This window comes from Boleophthalmus pectinirostris, unplaced genomic scaffold (assembly GCF_026225935.1).
Source record: "Boleophthalmus pectinirostris isolate CB_2022bp ecotype Guang Dong unplaced genomic scaffold, ASM2622593v1 HiC_scaffold_11, whole genome shotgun sequence".
In the NCBI taxonomy this organism is placed as follows: Eukaryota; Metazoa; Chordata; class Actinopteri; order Gobiiformes; family Gobiidae; genus Boleophthalmus; species Boleophthalmus pectinirostris.
This window is the reverse complement of record NW_026570994.1, coordinates 5,302,219-5,316,407: the sequence shown is the minus strand read 5'-3', so window position 1 is coordinate 5,316,407 and position 14,189 is coordinate 5,302,219. Positions and strand designations below refer to the sequence as shown.

General features: G+C 38.7%; 1 protein-coding gene across 1 annotated transcript in view; it reads left to right on the top strand.

The window, feature by feature from the left end:
* The window catches only part of LOC110170911 (receptor tyrosine-protein kinase erbB-4), a gene marked incomplete at its 5' end in the record, with an annotated part of 420,000 nt that overhangs the window by 78,804 nt on the left and 327,007 nt on the right, over positions 1–14,189 (top strand). Inside the window, one exon of the mRNA XM_055166723.1 lies at positions 831–1,017. Coding sequence (XP_055022698.1) covers positions 831–1,017 — 187 coding nt within the window. The remainder of the gene's footprint in view (positions 1–830; positions 1,018–14,189) is intronic.

Below are 14,189 nucleotides of genomic sequence, written 5' to 3'. Positions count from 1 at the left end.
CACATTTGAGCATTGATATGTATATGTAGCCACAACTAAATGGTATGTATGTTTATGTTAAATGAATATATTCTATTTACCTTTTATGGTAAATGATATAGTAAATTAGAAACCAAATAATTGCATTGTATCACCGAGAAATATTAAGGGTCATTCCACGCCAAATCTCCAAATCCCCCCTCTCGTCCATCTCAGATTTGACTCAAAAAATTCTAGGAGGCTCACACACTTTCCAATAGGAAAAGTCAGAAATATTAGGTCTCAACTCCTTATAGTTTTGTCATTAAAAATATTTTGCTAACCCCACCCTGACCCTGTTTTGAGCAGAATTATAGAATTTATCTAGAATTTTCTCAGTCATGGAAAGACCCTTAAACGTCATTTCATTCTTGAGTATTATTTGTATTTTTTTCTTTTATTGCACAAAATATAGTTATGTAGAGGATTCTCAAAAGTGTGAAAATCAGACACCAAAACTAGATACTCATTTGAGCGGGTATCGATACTCAAAAAGTCACATTCACAGGCACAGAAATGAAGCTTTTCTGAATGTCTTTATAATTATCTAGAGCTGTTTCAGAAAAATATAAGCGTACATAGACTAGTATACACCCATGGACCACTACGGAATCTACACGGACCACTTGGGAATAGGAGACCACATGGGAATAGAAAAGAAAGTGCTACAATTTAATGTTGAAAATCATATTCTGTTTTTTTATTATCATTGTAGTATCGGAATCAATCTATTCCTTAGTATCGAAATCGAGTTTGAAATCTGAACATTATTATCATGTTTTTCATTCTTATACTTTCTTCTCTTTCCGCAGTCCATTCGTGAAGTTACTGGCTACGTCTTGGTGGCTCTAAACCAGTTCGACTACCTTCCCCTGGAGAATCTGAGAATCATCCGAGGAACCAAACTTTACGAAGGACGCTACTCTCTCGCCATTTTCCTCAACTACAGACGCGACGGCTACTACGGCCTGAAACAGCTGGGACTCCGCAACCTCACCGGTAAGTCGACAAAACTTCAAGGCTGTGTTCTAGCTGCACTTCACTTCGCATAAACTGGGACTCATTTGGGACCAAAACAGAAGTTTGTATGAAGGAGCTTCTGGTTCCTTCTGACCCTGGCTCCCATTGACTTACATTATAATACTGTCACCTCTTTCTCTGTAACTTGGATCTAGAAATGTTCATATTAACGCACTTTACATGATCCTGGTGTTCTTATTTAGCTATTTTGTCGGTTAAAATAATCGTAGCTTCATTTGACTGGAACCGATTGCTAATGATGCACCAATAAATGGATAACGGTTTTATGTTTTATAAGCAACTGTTCCCCATGTAAGACTTGCCGTTGCTCTGTTATTTACTCAGTTTCTTTGGGACTGCTGAAATTGGGAGCTCTCTGGCATTTTCGTTTTGTAAAGGTAGCTCACTGGAGAAAAAAGGCTGGAGATCCCTGTGGACTAAACCCAGAAATAAACTTGGGCTAGACCAAATGTGGATACAGTAGTTGAAAAAATACTCAGTGTGCTTACTTCAAAATAATTTAAGTCAAGTTGAAGTATAATGTAGCGGTAAAACAAATGACCCAAATAAAGCAACTACTGGAGTAAGAAACATTTTCTGGATATACCATCTGATTTACAATTTGATGTTAATGTAATTTGAAGGACAAAAGATAAAATAATGCTGAATTTTTTTTATTTTCACAGGAAAAATGAAAGAAGAAAGATAAGAAACTGTTCAAATCATTTCATATTGTCAACATAAAGCTTTTGTCACAGTGGGACAAGTCAGAGTTGGGGACTTGCAAGTCGTGACTTGGACTCGAGTCAGACTTGAGTCACTATTTTTAGGACTTGAGATTTAACTTGAGACTTGATAAAATGGACTAAGACTTGGGACTCGACTTGGACTTGAAGGTCAGTGACTTGAGAAGACTTGAGAAGCACTTTTAAATCTGAATTCTTTCTGTTCTGACCGTAATGACTCACACTAAGATCTTGTCAAGACGTTTAAAAAGGAAAAATTTATATTTCTACAACTTTTATATACTCAGTAAATACTCACATATAAATATACTTACGATTTTTTAAGTACAATTTGTCTTAAAATTCATATAAATTGCAAAAATCGAAACGCACGTCAATTGTGTTGTTATAGTGCTCTGAATGGGAGTGACTTAGCATGGAGAGCAAAGTCAAGGCCATTTACCACAGACATTCAAAAGCAAGACACAAAACAACACATTACTATATTTGGTACTTTGGTTTAAAGACTTGAAATGACTTGAAGCTCAAAGCAGACGACTTGGACTCGACTTGGACTTATGGGCCAGTGACTCGAGACTCAACTTGGACTTGACTCTATTTGACTTGGGACTTGACTCGGCCTTGAGGTCAAACACTTGAGACTTACTTGAAGCTTGCAAAACAACGACTTGGTCCCACCAATGGGATGAGTAACCACAGCTTTTATTCAAGAGTACTGTTACTTCAATACAAAATATTACTCAAGTAGGAGTAAAAGTACGGCGTTTAAAGCAACTCAATACTAGACCAGGACTAAGCAAGGACTAAAACTGGACCAAACCAGGTCTACATCAGAACTAAACCAGGATCATACCAGTACTAGATCAAACAGTACACACAGTCCACATACTCAAAGTACTGTGGACTTTATCAATTATTTCTCCGCTTTGCTCCATTTCCCATAATGTACATTTTTGAGTTGCTTTCGCCCATGCACATTTAATGGACTTTTTAATTAGGTTCCCCAAATTAAAATGCTACTTCTGAAGCCCATAAACTAATCTTCTGCCTGGTTGTACATAAGGATCAAATGTCTGTGGAAACACCCATTTTCTTGCTAATTGAGTTTTTGTTTACGCGCCACTTCAAAAATGACTGCTTTCAAGTTTGATTGTTCGAGAATAAAGACGTAAAGGTGCATTGTGTAACTTTTCTGGTGGAGGGTCTGTGAAGTACTTTTCTCCACGGAGGTGTTGTTGCTTGGTATGAAATGTTTCACAGTATGGCATTAAACCTTTCTATCTTCATGAAGACTAAGACAGACCAAGTTAGAGGTTAGATCTGTGGAGAGGTGAGGTCAGAATGTTGTTTTTCTGGGTGTTTTTGAGCTATAAAACCACCTGTAATGGAACAAATCGAAGGTAGAGCCTCCACCAGAAAAGTTACACAATGCATCGTTTATAGGTAAAATAATTAGATTTCAATTTCATTTCTCTCCAGCGACTAGATCAGGAATCAGAATACACTAGACGATTTGCAAGAACTTAGACCGCGCACCGGCCAATCAGCGAAGAGTTGTGAAGCCACGATGTCAAACTCGTCGCGCCCCTTTTGTGGTACAACTCAACAGTAAACAAAGCGGTCGAGATGGATGTAGATCAGGGGTGGGCAAACGTTTTGACTTTTGGACCACAAAGGGTTCTAAAATTTGACAGAAGGGCCGGACCAGGAGCAGATCAATGGAGTTTTTTTTGGTAATTCACCTCATAAGAGAAAAAAATAACAGGGGATATGTAGAAAACAGACCCCATGTTATTGAAATATTCCATAACTGAAAATCATTACAAAGCATTACAACAAAATCTTTCAAGTCCCACGGTATTTACTATTTATTGAAATGACTTTTAAAACACACAGAATTATTATTATTATTACTATTATTCAAGTTTGGTGGGCCGGATTTAAAAGATTAAAGGGCCATACATTCTGTGCTGCAACAATTCCCGAGATCAAGGATTTAAAGCCAGAAAAAAGAGAATGTTTGGTGAATTTTATCAAGGGGAAAGACGTTATTGTCCTTCTTCCTACGAGATTTGGTTCATTACAAACGTCACGACCAAACAGCAACGATTGGTTAAATAAAAAAAAGTACCCGCCTACTGTCGAGCGAACCAATCCTAATGCTGTGAGGTCTGACAGTTTCCACGAAGTGAAACCGGCAGCTGAAGTAGTGATAGCAGTCATAGAAGTTGTAGTATTGTAGGTGCATAGTACTCGATTACATATACTTGAGCAACTTTTTTAAGATACTGCACTTTTCTATCAACATTCTTTCACTCCTACTTCAGCAATATTTGTGTTGAAGTAACAGTACTATTACTTGACTATAAGTTGTAGTTCTGCAACTGACAAAAGCTTTATGAAATGATTTGAACATTCGTGTTTCTTGCAACACCCCTTCACATACTGTATGATTTAGTTTGTCTCGTTTTTGTGTCAGTCCTTTGACAATACCAGGTTTTGTGCATTATTTAGTATTTTGTCCTTCAAAATACATTAACTTTGAATTATAAATCAGACCTCAACAGTTCCTCTTCAAATTACTGTTCCCTGAGTCGTCGTTTACCCAAATACCTTTTTTTTTACATTGTACTTCTACTTGAGTATTATTATTTCGAAGTAACGTTACTCTCACTTGAGTAAAATGTCTCTGAGCATTAGTAGTAGTAAGGATATGAATGGAAAGAGCAAAGGCAGCACAGTTTTTGGACAAAAATATGGAATTGCGATTGCTATTAGATTTGAAATTTATGTTTTAGTAAAAGGTTTCTGCTCAAAGCTCACATTTTAACCAGAAGAACTGACAAAAAGACTGAATGAAAAACTTGAGATTTTGTTGTTTGTGGAGGAAATTGTGGTACTTAATTGTGTTCCTTAGTTACATGTGCAAGTCTTAGTAGTAGCTGTAGTAAAATGATACCACGTTTTAAGCTGATGTTAAGTCAGAGTAGTGGACATTTCCTCTTTATGGTCACTCATCTATACTTCATAAGTTTAAAAAGTGTTCATATTGTACAAAAAATGAAAGTACAAAATGGTGGATGGTATTTGCTCTGTTTGATAACTTGTGGTTTGAAGAGGCTCTTCGACAGTTCATAATGGAATGCTGTGATATGAGATAAAGGTCAACAGTGGAACTCAAACTCTTAAAATGAGAAGAGACAGGCCAATCACTTGAATGTTAGCTGTCTAAAAGGATGACTTGAGAGCTGATGAGACACAGACGTTGCATACTGAATTGATGTTTCTTTCACCAAACGGGATAATCTCTGTAATATAAGCTTTCTTCAAGTGGTGCTTTTTTTTTTTTTCCTTTTTATGATAAGTTATAAAAGGTGAGTGAATATCTCGCTTTCAAAACCAATATATATATATAAAAAAATATACATAATATGGATACATGCGGTAGTTCATCCCCATCACTCAGAGGCTTGTATAAATAAATAAATACATAAATAGATAAATTAATAAATGGATAGATAGATAAAGAAACATAATTCAAAACATGCATTTAAATCCTTACAAATATCAGATAAAATAGTAAACAGGAATGGTCCCAGTATAGAACCCTGTGGGACACCATTACACATTATAATATGATGACATTTTTATTATTTATTAGTTAACATTTTTATTATTTATTATTTTATTATTTTATAATCACAACTAGTGATATCTTGGATGGATGGATGGATAAATAGATACATAATTTGGAACATGCATTTAAATACTTAAATGCGTAAATATCAGATTAAAATGGTCCCAGTATAGAACCCTGTGGGACACCATTAGGCTACACTTATAATATAATGATATTTTCCCATTACTATGTTTGTTGTTATCTACATAGCAACATAAAAATAAAAATAAAATAAAATAAAAAAAAACTGTTTGTTGGCCTTAAAAAGTGAGCTCATTAGCAGTGATAGTATTGACAGTAGAGCTAGAATTAAAAGTATTTTCAGTAGTAGTAAGGTTTATAAGTAGTATTAAGTAGTAGTAATAATAGCTGTAGCAGCAGCAATAGCAGTAGCAGTAGTAGTAGTAGTAGTAGTAATAGTAGTAGCAGCAGTACTAGTAATAGTAGTAGAAGTAATAGTAATAGTAGTAGTAGCAATAATAGTAGTAATATTAGTAGAAGTAGTAGTAGCAGTAAAAGCAATAGCAGCAGTAGTAGCAGTAGTAGTAGTAGTAGTAGTAGTAGTAGCAGTGGGAGCAGTAGTAATAGTAGCAGTAGCAGCAGCAATAGCAGTAGTAGTAGTAATAGTAGGAGTAACAATAATAGCAGTAATAGCAGCAGAAGTAGTAATAGTTGTAGCAGTAGTGGTGGTAGCAGCAACAGTAGTAGTAGTAGCAGTAGAAGTAGTACTAGGAGTTGCCAATAGTAACAATAGTATTAGCAGCAATAGTAGTAGTAGTAACAGGAGTAGCAGTAATAGTAGTAGTAGCAGTAGTAGTAGCAGCAGTAGCAATAGTAGCAGTAGTAGTTGTAGTAAACGTAGCTGGTTAGAGATTTCCAACCCCACCAAGTAGTACTGTGTTATGATATTTGTACAAACAGCATTCTCTCTCGTTGCTTCTAAAGACTTTTTTTGGCATTGACACGGGTAATCCAAAGAACAAGCTCTCAATTTTGGTAAACAAAGGACTCGAAGAACCAATTCACTCGGGACCCCCACAAATCTCCACGAACGAGACCCACACCAGGGCCCATTAGCAGTACATTAGCGATTCTTTTGGCGGGCAGTGCAGTATGGGAGAGGTGTCACCCGCTCTGGCCTCTTCTATATTTTTCTTCCATTAGATGACACCTCCGCCTGGGGCCTTTCTCTCCAACCACCATCACTCATGTTTCAATCACACGCGCTAATGTTGAGCTAAGAATGATTGCCCGGGGCCATCGCCGACTACACTTTGAAATATTCCAATGATCAGAAACCCTAATAGAACTTTGATACTTTTCTAAATGTATTCTGGTTCAAATTTCCACTATACGTCTAAACGATGTCCTCGTGACACCCTTGCTGCGATGATAAAGAAGAAGGCGGAGAAGTTTCTAGTCTCAAGGTGTCTCGGTGGGGATTTTTGTACTTGTGTCGCCTCCGTGTTATAACCTTGTTCCCTCATGGAAAACATGCCTTAAGAGGTTTCAGATGTCATACACGCATGTTTGAGTAATCTAGGGATCTCTCCTACACCCTATCCGAACCCTTCTTATGGATAGCTGTAAGATTCCGTGCAATGTACAGATTACAGATTACATATCCCAAAATGTAGTTTGTAACGTAATCCATTAAATTACTTAAAGTGAGTAACGTAATCTGAATACTTTACTTAAGATTGTCGTGCTTTTTAAAACTACATGAATGTAGCGACCACATCCTGAAAATTCTTGTTTGTTCAGTTTTTACTTGACCATGTTATAAATATTATTGATAAAGAAATGCTTTCGATATGAGATCACAATTATGTCCATCTACTGTTAGTGTCATATTGTATTAGTTTAGTCCTAGTTTAGACCTGGTTTTAGTCCTAGTTTAGTCCGGGTTTTGTCCTGGTTTTAGACCTGGTTTAGTCCTGGTTTAGTGCTGGTTTTAGACCTGGTTTAGTCCTGGTTTAGTCCTGGTTTAGTGCTGGTTTTAGACCTGGTTTAGACCTGCTTTAGTCCTGGTTTGAGTCCTAGTTTAGTCCTGGATTAATTCTGGTTTTATTTCTGGTTTTAGTCCTGGTTTAGTCCTGGTTTTAGTTATGGTTTAGTCCTGCTTTAGTTCTGGTTTTAGTCCTAGTTTAGTCCTGGTTATAATTCTGGTTTTAGTTCTGGTTTTAGTCCTGGTTTTAGTTCTGTTTTAATGCTGGTTTTAGTCCTGGTTTAGTCCTGGTTTTAGTTCTGGTTTTAGTCCTGGTTTAGCCCAAAATGTGAAACCAGGAAAATACCGCCATACCCAGTGGTGGTAAACTACTGTTGTAGCCCCAGACTGACAGATAAAAGGCAACATGGTGATCTAAATATATATGTGTTAGTAGTTAATACCCCAGAGAAATAAAATACACTATACAAGTATTAAATGTTTTGTTCTTGTAAATAATTTTATTCCATCCAAAAATACTAGCTGTAAGCAGTGATTAGCTAATGCTGTGGTAGTCCACCCTATTCACCTATTAAAAAAAAAAAAAAAAAAAAGCACCCCAAAAATGTACCCATGTACTTCATTTTCTCCATCACTTTTACAGTTAAAGCTGCACTGTTTAACTTTTTGGCTGGGGTCTGTTACCTTCTTGTTTCTATGGATATGTCACTGCTCTGCCTAGAATGTTCCACAGTATGACATTGACTGATTGATCGATTGCATTTATATAGCACCTTTCAAGATACCCAAAGCTCTTTACAGTTCATTATTCAGTCACTCCACACTCAGTGGTGGTAAACTACTACTGTAGCCACAGCTGCCCTGGGGCAGACTGACGGAAGGGAGGCTGCCAATCGCACACCACTTTCATACTAGGCAATGTGGGTGAAGTGTCTTGCCTAAGGACACGATGACAGTTTTTTGCCACTGGTGCCCCACCTTACCATTAAACAGCTCTACTTTACAGTTATTAACTTACAGGTGGTTTTAGAGCTCAAACATACCTAGAAAAACAAGCATTCTAACTGTGAGCGGGGTCGCATCTCCACAGATCTGACCTGTAACTTGGTCTGGTTTGGTCTCTATGAAGATAGAAAGGTTTAACACCATACTGTGTAACATTCCAGACAAAGCAATGACATCTCCATGAAGAAAAGCATTGGATTTTGTTTTTTTTAGAGGTTAAGTTTGTCCGGTCTGACATATTAAACACATCATATATCTATATCTATATCTATATCTAGATCTAGATCTAGATCTATCTAGACTTACATGTCAGATCTGTGCAGAGGCAAACCCACTCACAGTTCCAGTCCGTTTGTTCCAAGGTAATAAATCCGGCAATCAGGAGGCAAGCTGGAATACGAACAGAAACCAGGACATGGGAGGGTCTCTTTTGAATAATAAATGAAGGACACGTTTTGCATATTCACACAGACCGTATTAGTAGTAGTGTACTCCAGACTACACAAATCAAATACTAGTACACGTACTCACTCGCTCAACACCAAATAGTCCTTAACGCGGCCCATTAAACACGGCACTGCTCCTGTTTACCTCAGTGAAACGAACGGGAGGTCCTTGTCTCGCGGTCCGGACACTGGATCTCATTTGTTTTTTTCCGCGGTGAGGTGTTTGACAGAGGAAGGGGCGAGGAGGGGGCGATGGGTAGACAGCGATGCCCGCAGGAGAGGCGTGCAAAGCGGGCGATCGATGCCAGGGAAAGGGCCCCGGGCGGAGTACAACAAAGGAGCGGAATAGCAGAGTCCCGGAGGTTTTGGCCCCGCGTTTCTATTGGTTCCCGGCGAAATCCCAGCGATATCTCTTTTTCCTTGTTTCCACAGTCTTTCATCTTCTCCGCGCCGTGACCTCTCATTTGGAGCGTGCGGAATTGCAGGCGAAATTACTCCTGATGCCCTGGTACGCTGTGAAGAATAGCTCGGTATTTTTTCTTTTTTTCTTTTGGCTGCACTGTAGAGGACATGAGGAGGGGTTGGTTAGCGGATTGGACTGGCGCGTATGAAAGAATTTTGGGAGAGATTTTGTTTCCCCAAGGATATCAAGAAATGAGCAAATGCCTGGTCAAATTTATCCATCTTAGTAGACTAGAAATTTTTAAGCAACTGGAAATCAAATTCATCTTCCCCTAAAAAAAGCAAAAAAACAAAACAAAAAGCAAAATCTCTTCTTTATCTAGCAATGTAATTTAAAGCTTCATCCCTACTGTGAAGGGGCTTGCATCTCCACAAACCTGACTCTTATTTAGTCAGGGAGAGGGCTGTCACCTGTTTCCATGGAAATATTGTTCCTTTGGCTATAATATTCCACAGTATCTATCTCCTTGGTGAATGTGCAAAGGTTTGAACTTTCTATTTCCATGGAATCATGCGGTTGACGTGCCACCTTCAGAAAGTGACATACTGTGTCTTTAAAGGTATACACCATCCATCCATTTTCTTCCACTTATATTATATGTTGTGGGGGCAGCAGTGTGACTCCCCAACTTCCTTCACCCCAGACACTTCCTCCAGGTCCTCCAGCATTCCCAGGTCAGCCGAGAGACATAATCCCTTCAGTGTGTCCTGGATCTTCCCTGGAGCCTCCTTTCAGTGGGACATGTCCAGAACACGTCCCAAGAGATACCAGAACAGATTCCCAAACTACCTCAGCTGCTCCTCTCGATGTGGAGGAGCAGCGGCTTTACTCTGAGCTCCTCCTGTGTGACTAAGTTTCTCACCCTATCTCTAAGGGAGCCACCCTTGCCTCAAGTAGAGGAGTTCAAGGTGTACACTATTGTTTCCCAAAGGCTTGGTGACTGGGTCACCACTGTCAGGATTTTTTTTTAGGGACACCTTGACATGATCTGCATGTAGGTCTGCAATATACATGTGCATAAATGTCCGTGCACTCCCTGCATGGAATCTCCATGTACTTCCACTCCTCACTTCTTCTCCGTGCACCCCCGCTCATCACTTCACTTTTTCGGTAGCACCGCCTTGCCTAACCACAGATTATTATTTTTCCTTGTTTAAAACTTGAGTACCGTATTTTTCAGACTATAAGGAACACTTAAAATCCCTTAATTTCCTGAAAAATCAGCAGTACGCCTTATGCATTCATTCTGGTTGTGCTTACTGACCTCGAACCGATTTTCACATATGTTCCACTGAGTCGTGTCCTTTAATCCGACAGAAGCTGAACACATCAGGACACAAGGAGCAAGCTATTTTTTTTTAATCGCTTATAGTTTATGCAAATTAGCCATGTGGTTTTAAGTTTCATTTCTGTAAAACATAAACAAGTGTGCACAAAGCTGCATTAACCACATTATTACTCAATCTATGATACAAAGTTGAAAAAAACTGAGGCACTCAAAAAGTACAAAATCATTAAAATTTTAATTATTTACTTTTAATTATTTTGTACTTTTTGAGTGCCAAAGTTTTGTATTTGAGACTGGTCCTTACACTGAAGAGCACCGAAAGGACAATTCAGCACAATTCCTGTATACCCAAGTAGAACTGCTGACCCCCAAAATTTTGCAGATTACTCGATCTAAATTTGAGTCCTCCTTGTAGGAAATAAAAAAGTCTCAAGTCTCAAGTGTCCTTCTGTTTGTTTTGCTTAATGCACTTTATAATAATATCTCCATGAACACAGAAAGGTTTAATACTTTAATACTGCGGAACATTCCAGACAAAGCAACAACATCTCCATGAAGAAAAGCATCAACAGAAAAATTACACAACGTACCTAAAACGAAATAGACCGTTCGCCTGCTTATATTTGACAAGAATTAAGATTTTGATGTGATTTTTTATGCACTGATTCCAAGGTTCATTGAAATTTGGACCTAAACTATAGCTTGGTGCATTGTCAAAAATAGCTGGCTGGAATTTGGATAGATTTGATATTGTTCTTTGGCTCTACTGTACAGGACATAAGGGTTGGATGTGATGGTCTGTTTCATTGGCAATCGTGTACGAATCTGCCCAAGTGATTTTCGATTTAATACTGGAGGAGAAAATATAACTAATATACTCTCAAATGGGCAGAGCAGGAGACAAGCGCAGTCAAACTAGAAACTGGGAGACGATCATAAAAATACACTCCTCACTTTCACCCGTCCAGTTCGTTTAAATCACTTTTGTCACTGCGAGCTCATCATCAGCTTCTTCAACTTGTCCATCTTTTCTTCATTTTTGAGTCTAAATCCATCCTGAATTGCACTTGTTTAATTGCTGACACCTTTACATGGACAGCAGTAGCTCAGTCGGTAGGTTGGTAGTTCAAATCCCACACTGGCTAACTCTTCATTTGCTTTCTCCTGGTGGAAATTCACTGGATTTTAATGGTTCACTCGGTCACTTTTTAATGGAGATCCACCTGCTTTGCCTCCACGGAGATGCTATAGCTTCAGGTTCCACAGTACAGCATTAAAATCACAAGCGGGTGACGCCACCAAGACAAGTTACAGGTCAGATCTGCGGAGAGGCAATCCGACTCACAGTAAGAATACATGTTTTTCAAGGTATTTTAGAGCAATAAAAAGTACCTGCAATGAAATGAAAACATCTAACATAAATATAAGATGTACTTAAAAAAAAAAGTAATACCAACATAACGTAACATAACATTCTTGACTACGGGTCATCAAACTAAGGCCCGCGGACCTCCACGCCCTTTTGACCGGCCCCCAGCCCCTCTGCCCCCACCACTTGAACTGGCCCAAAGAGGCAATCCTCAAAAGTTGTCATGGCCTATTTTTTTTTTATACTTTTTTGGCAAATAATAACATGGCTGTATCTTGTGTTTTGTTTTGTTTCAATTTAAAAAAATTATATTTATATGAAGTATTTATATTTATATTTTAATAATTATATGACATATTTACATTTGTTGCCAAAATTTGGTCACCTGACAAGCTGGAGATCAAACAGTGACAGTGCACGCACAGAGTTCGATAGTGCAGTTACGAACAGCAAAATTACTCATGTTAAAGTACAAAAAGTTGACAGAGACTGCCAAGTTTTCAAAGAACAGTGGACGACCGATTATTTTTTTGTTCAGTGTAAGGAGCGTGTAGTTTGTCTGATATGTAAAGAAAGTGTGGAGCGTTTCAAATAATATAATCTGCGTTGTCAGGTTCATACAATTCTGTTATACGGCCCCGACCCGACCCCGGCCCCCATCATAATCAGGAGCCATAATGTGGCCCTCAGAGAAAAAAAGATTTGTGACCCCTGTTCTAGACAAAGTAATAACTTTGTTCAGGGCAACAACTAGAAATGTTTCATTAGAACACCATTACTTGCCTACAATACATCATAACGTATTTTACTGTCAGTTTTAACCACAAGAAGCAAGAAAATATGCTGTCCAAATTGAATATAATGCCACGCTGTTGAACATTCTAGACAAAGCAATATCATCTCCATGGAAACAAGCAGGAGAAGTTCCATAAAATGCCTTAATGGTGTATCGCACAACTTTTCTGCTTGTCCTCATGGAGATGTTAATGCTTTGTCAAGAAGGTTTCATGGTAGAGATTAAACCTATCTATCTCAAGGGTACACTATAGTGGACATTACAGGTCAGATCTGTGGAGAGTCGCCCCCGTTCACAAAGAGAATTATTGTATTTTTGAGTAATAGAAACACCTGTAATGAATAAACGCTAAATGAAAAGGTGTGTTTAATGTCATTCCGTTGAACATTCCTCGCAAAGCAACAGGAAGACAAGCAAGTGCCGGAAAAGTTACGCGACGCACCTTTAAACACACCACACCGTCGCTTTAACAACTCGAAAACTCTCCGCCCGAGCCCGAACGCTGACCCGACCCGATCGCTAACTGTAAATGCCAAACTCGGCGCGGTGAAATGCTAGCCGTCACCGTGGAGAATAGCGCGAGTCTGACAGCCCAGATACATCGCGGTGCCATTGACTCCGCCGTGGTGTTGCGCTTGATGGATGGAGAGACATCAAAGCGTGATCCATATTAAATCCACTGACAGATTTAGTGTAATAAGGTGGGTTTTATGGAGTCTGAACGCAGTGATAAAGCGCTGCGGGGGAGTTATAAGGGCATGTTGACATCCTTAGCCGTATAAAGTATGAGGTCCATCCAGTCTGACCACCGCGACTGAGCCGGGCCTTATCCCCGGATGACTTATATACCGCCGTCGTACACTTAACTTTTAGCATGAGTCATCCCTTTCTTTAGTCAGTCACTCCGTGCTTTCACTATTCATTATTCACTTTTCACTACGTGTTATCTAGATATAAACTTTTAGGTTTAGGGTCCATCGCCCGCTTGTTTCTGTGGATTTGTAAATGCTCTGCCTGGAATGTTCCACGGTATATTAAACAGCTCTAAATTACCTAGGGTTATCTGTTACATAAAGGTGAGTTGTTGTACAGTTGTAGGGAGTATTATCTAGTACATAAAGGTGAGATGTTGTACAGTTGTAGGGAGTATTATGTACAAAAGGGTGAGTTGTTGCACAGTTGTAAGGAATATTATCTGAGTTGTTGTGCAGTTGTAGGGAGTATTATCTGTTACATTATGGTGAGTTGTCGTACAATTGTAGGGAGTATTATCTGTTAAATAAGTGTGAGTTGTTGCACAGTTGTACATTGTATTATCTGAGTTGTGCTGCTGTAGGGAGTATTATTTGTCACATAAGGGTGAGTTGTTGTACAGTTGTAGGGAGTATTATCTGTTACATAAAGGTGAGAG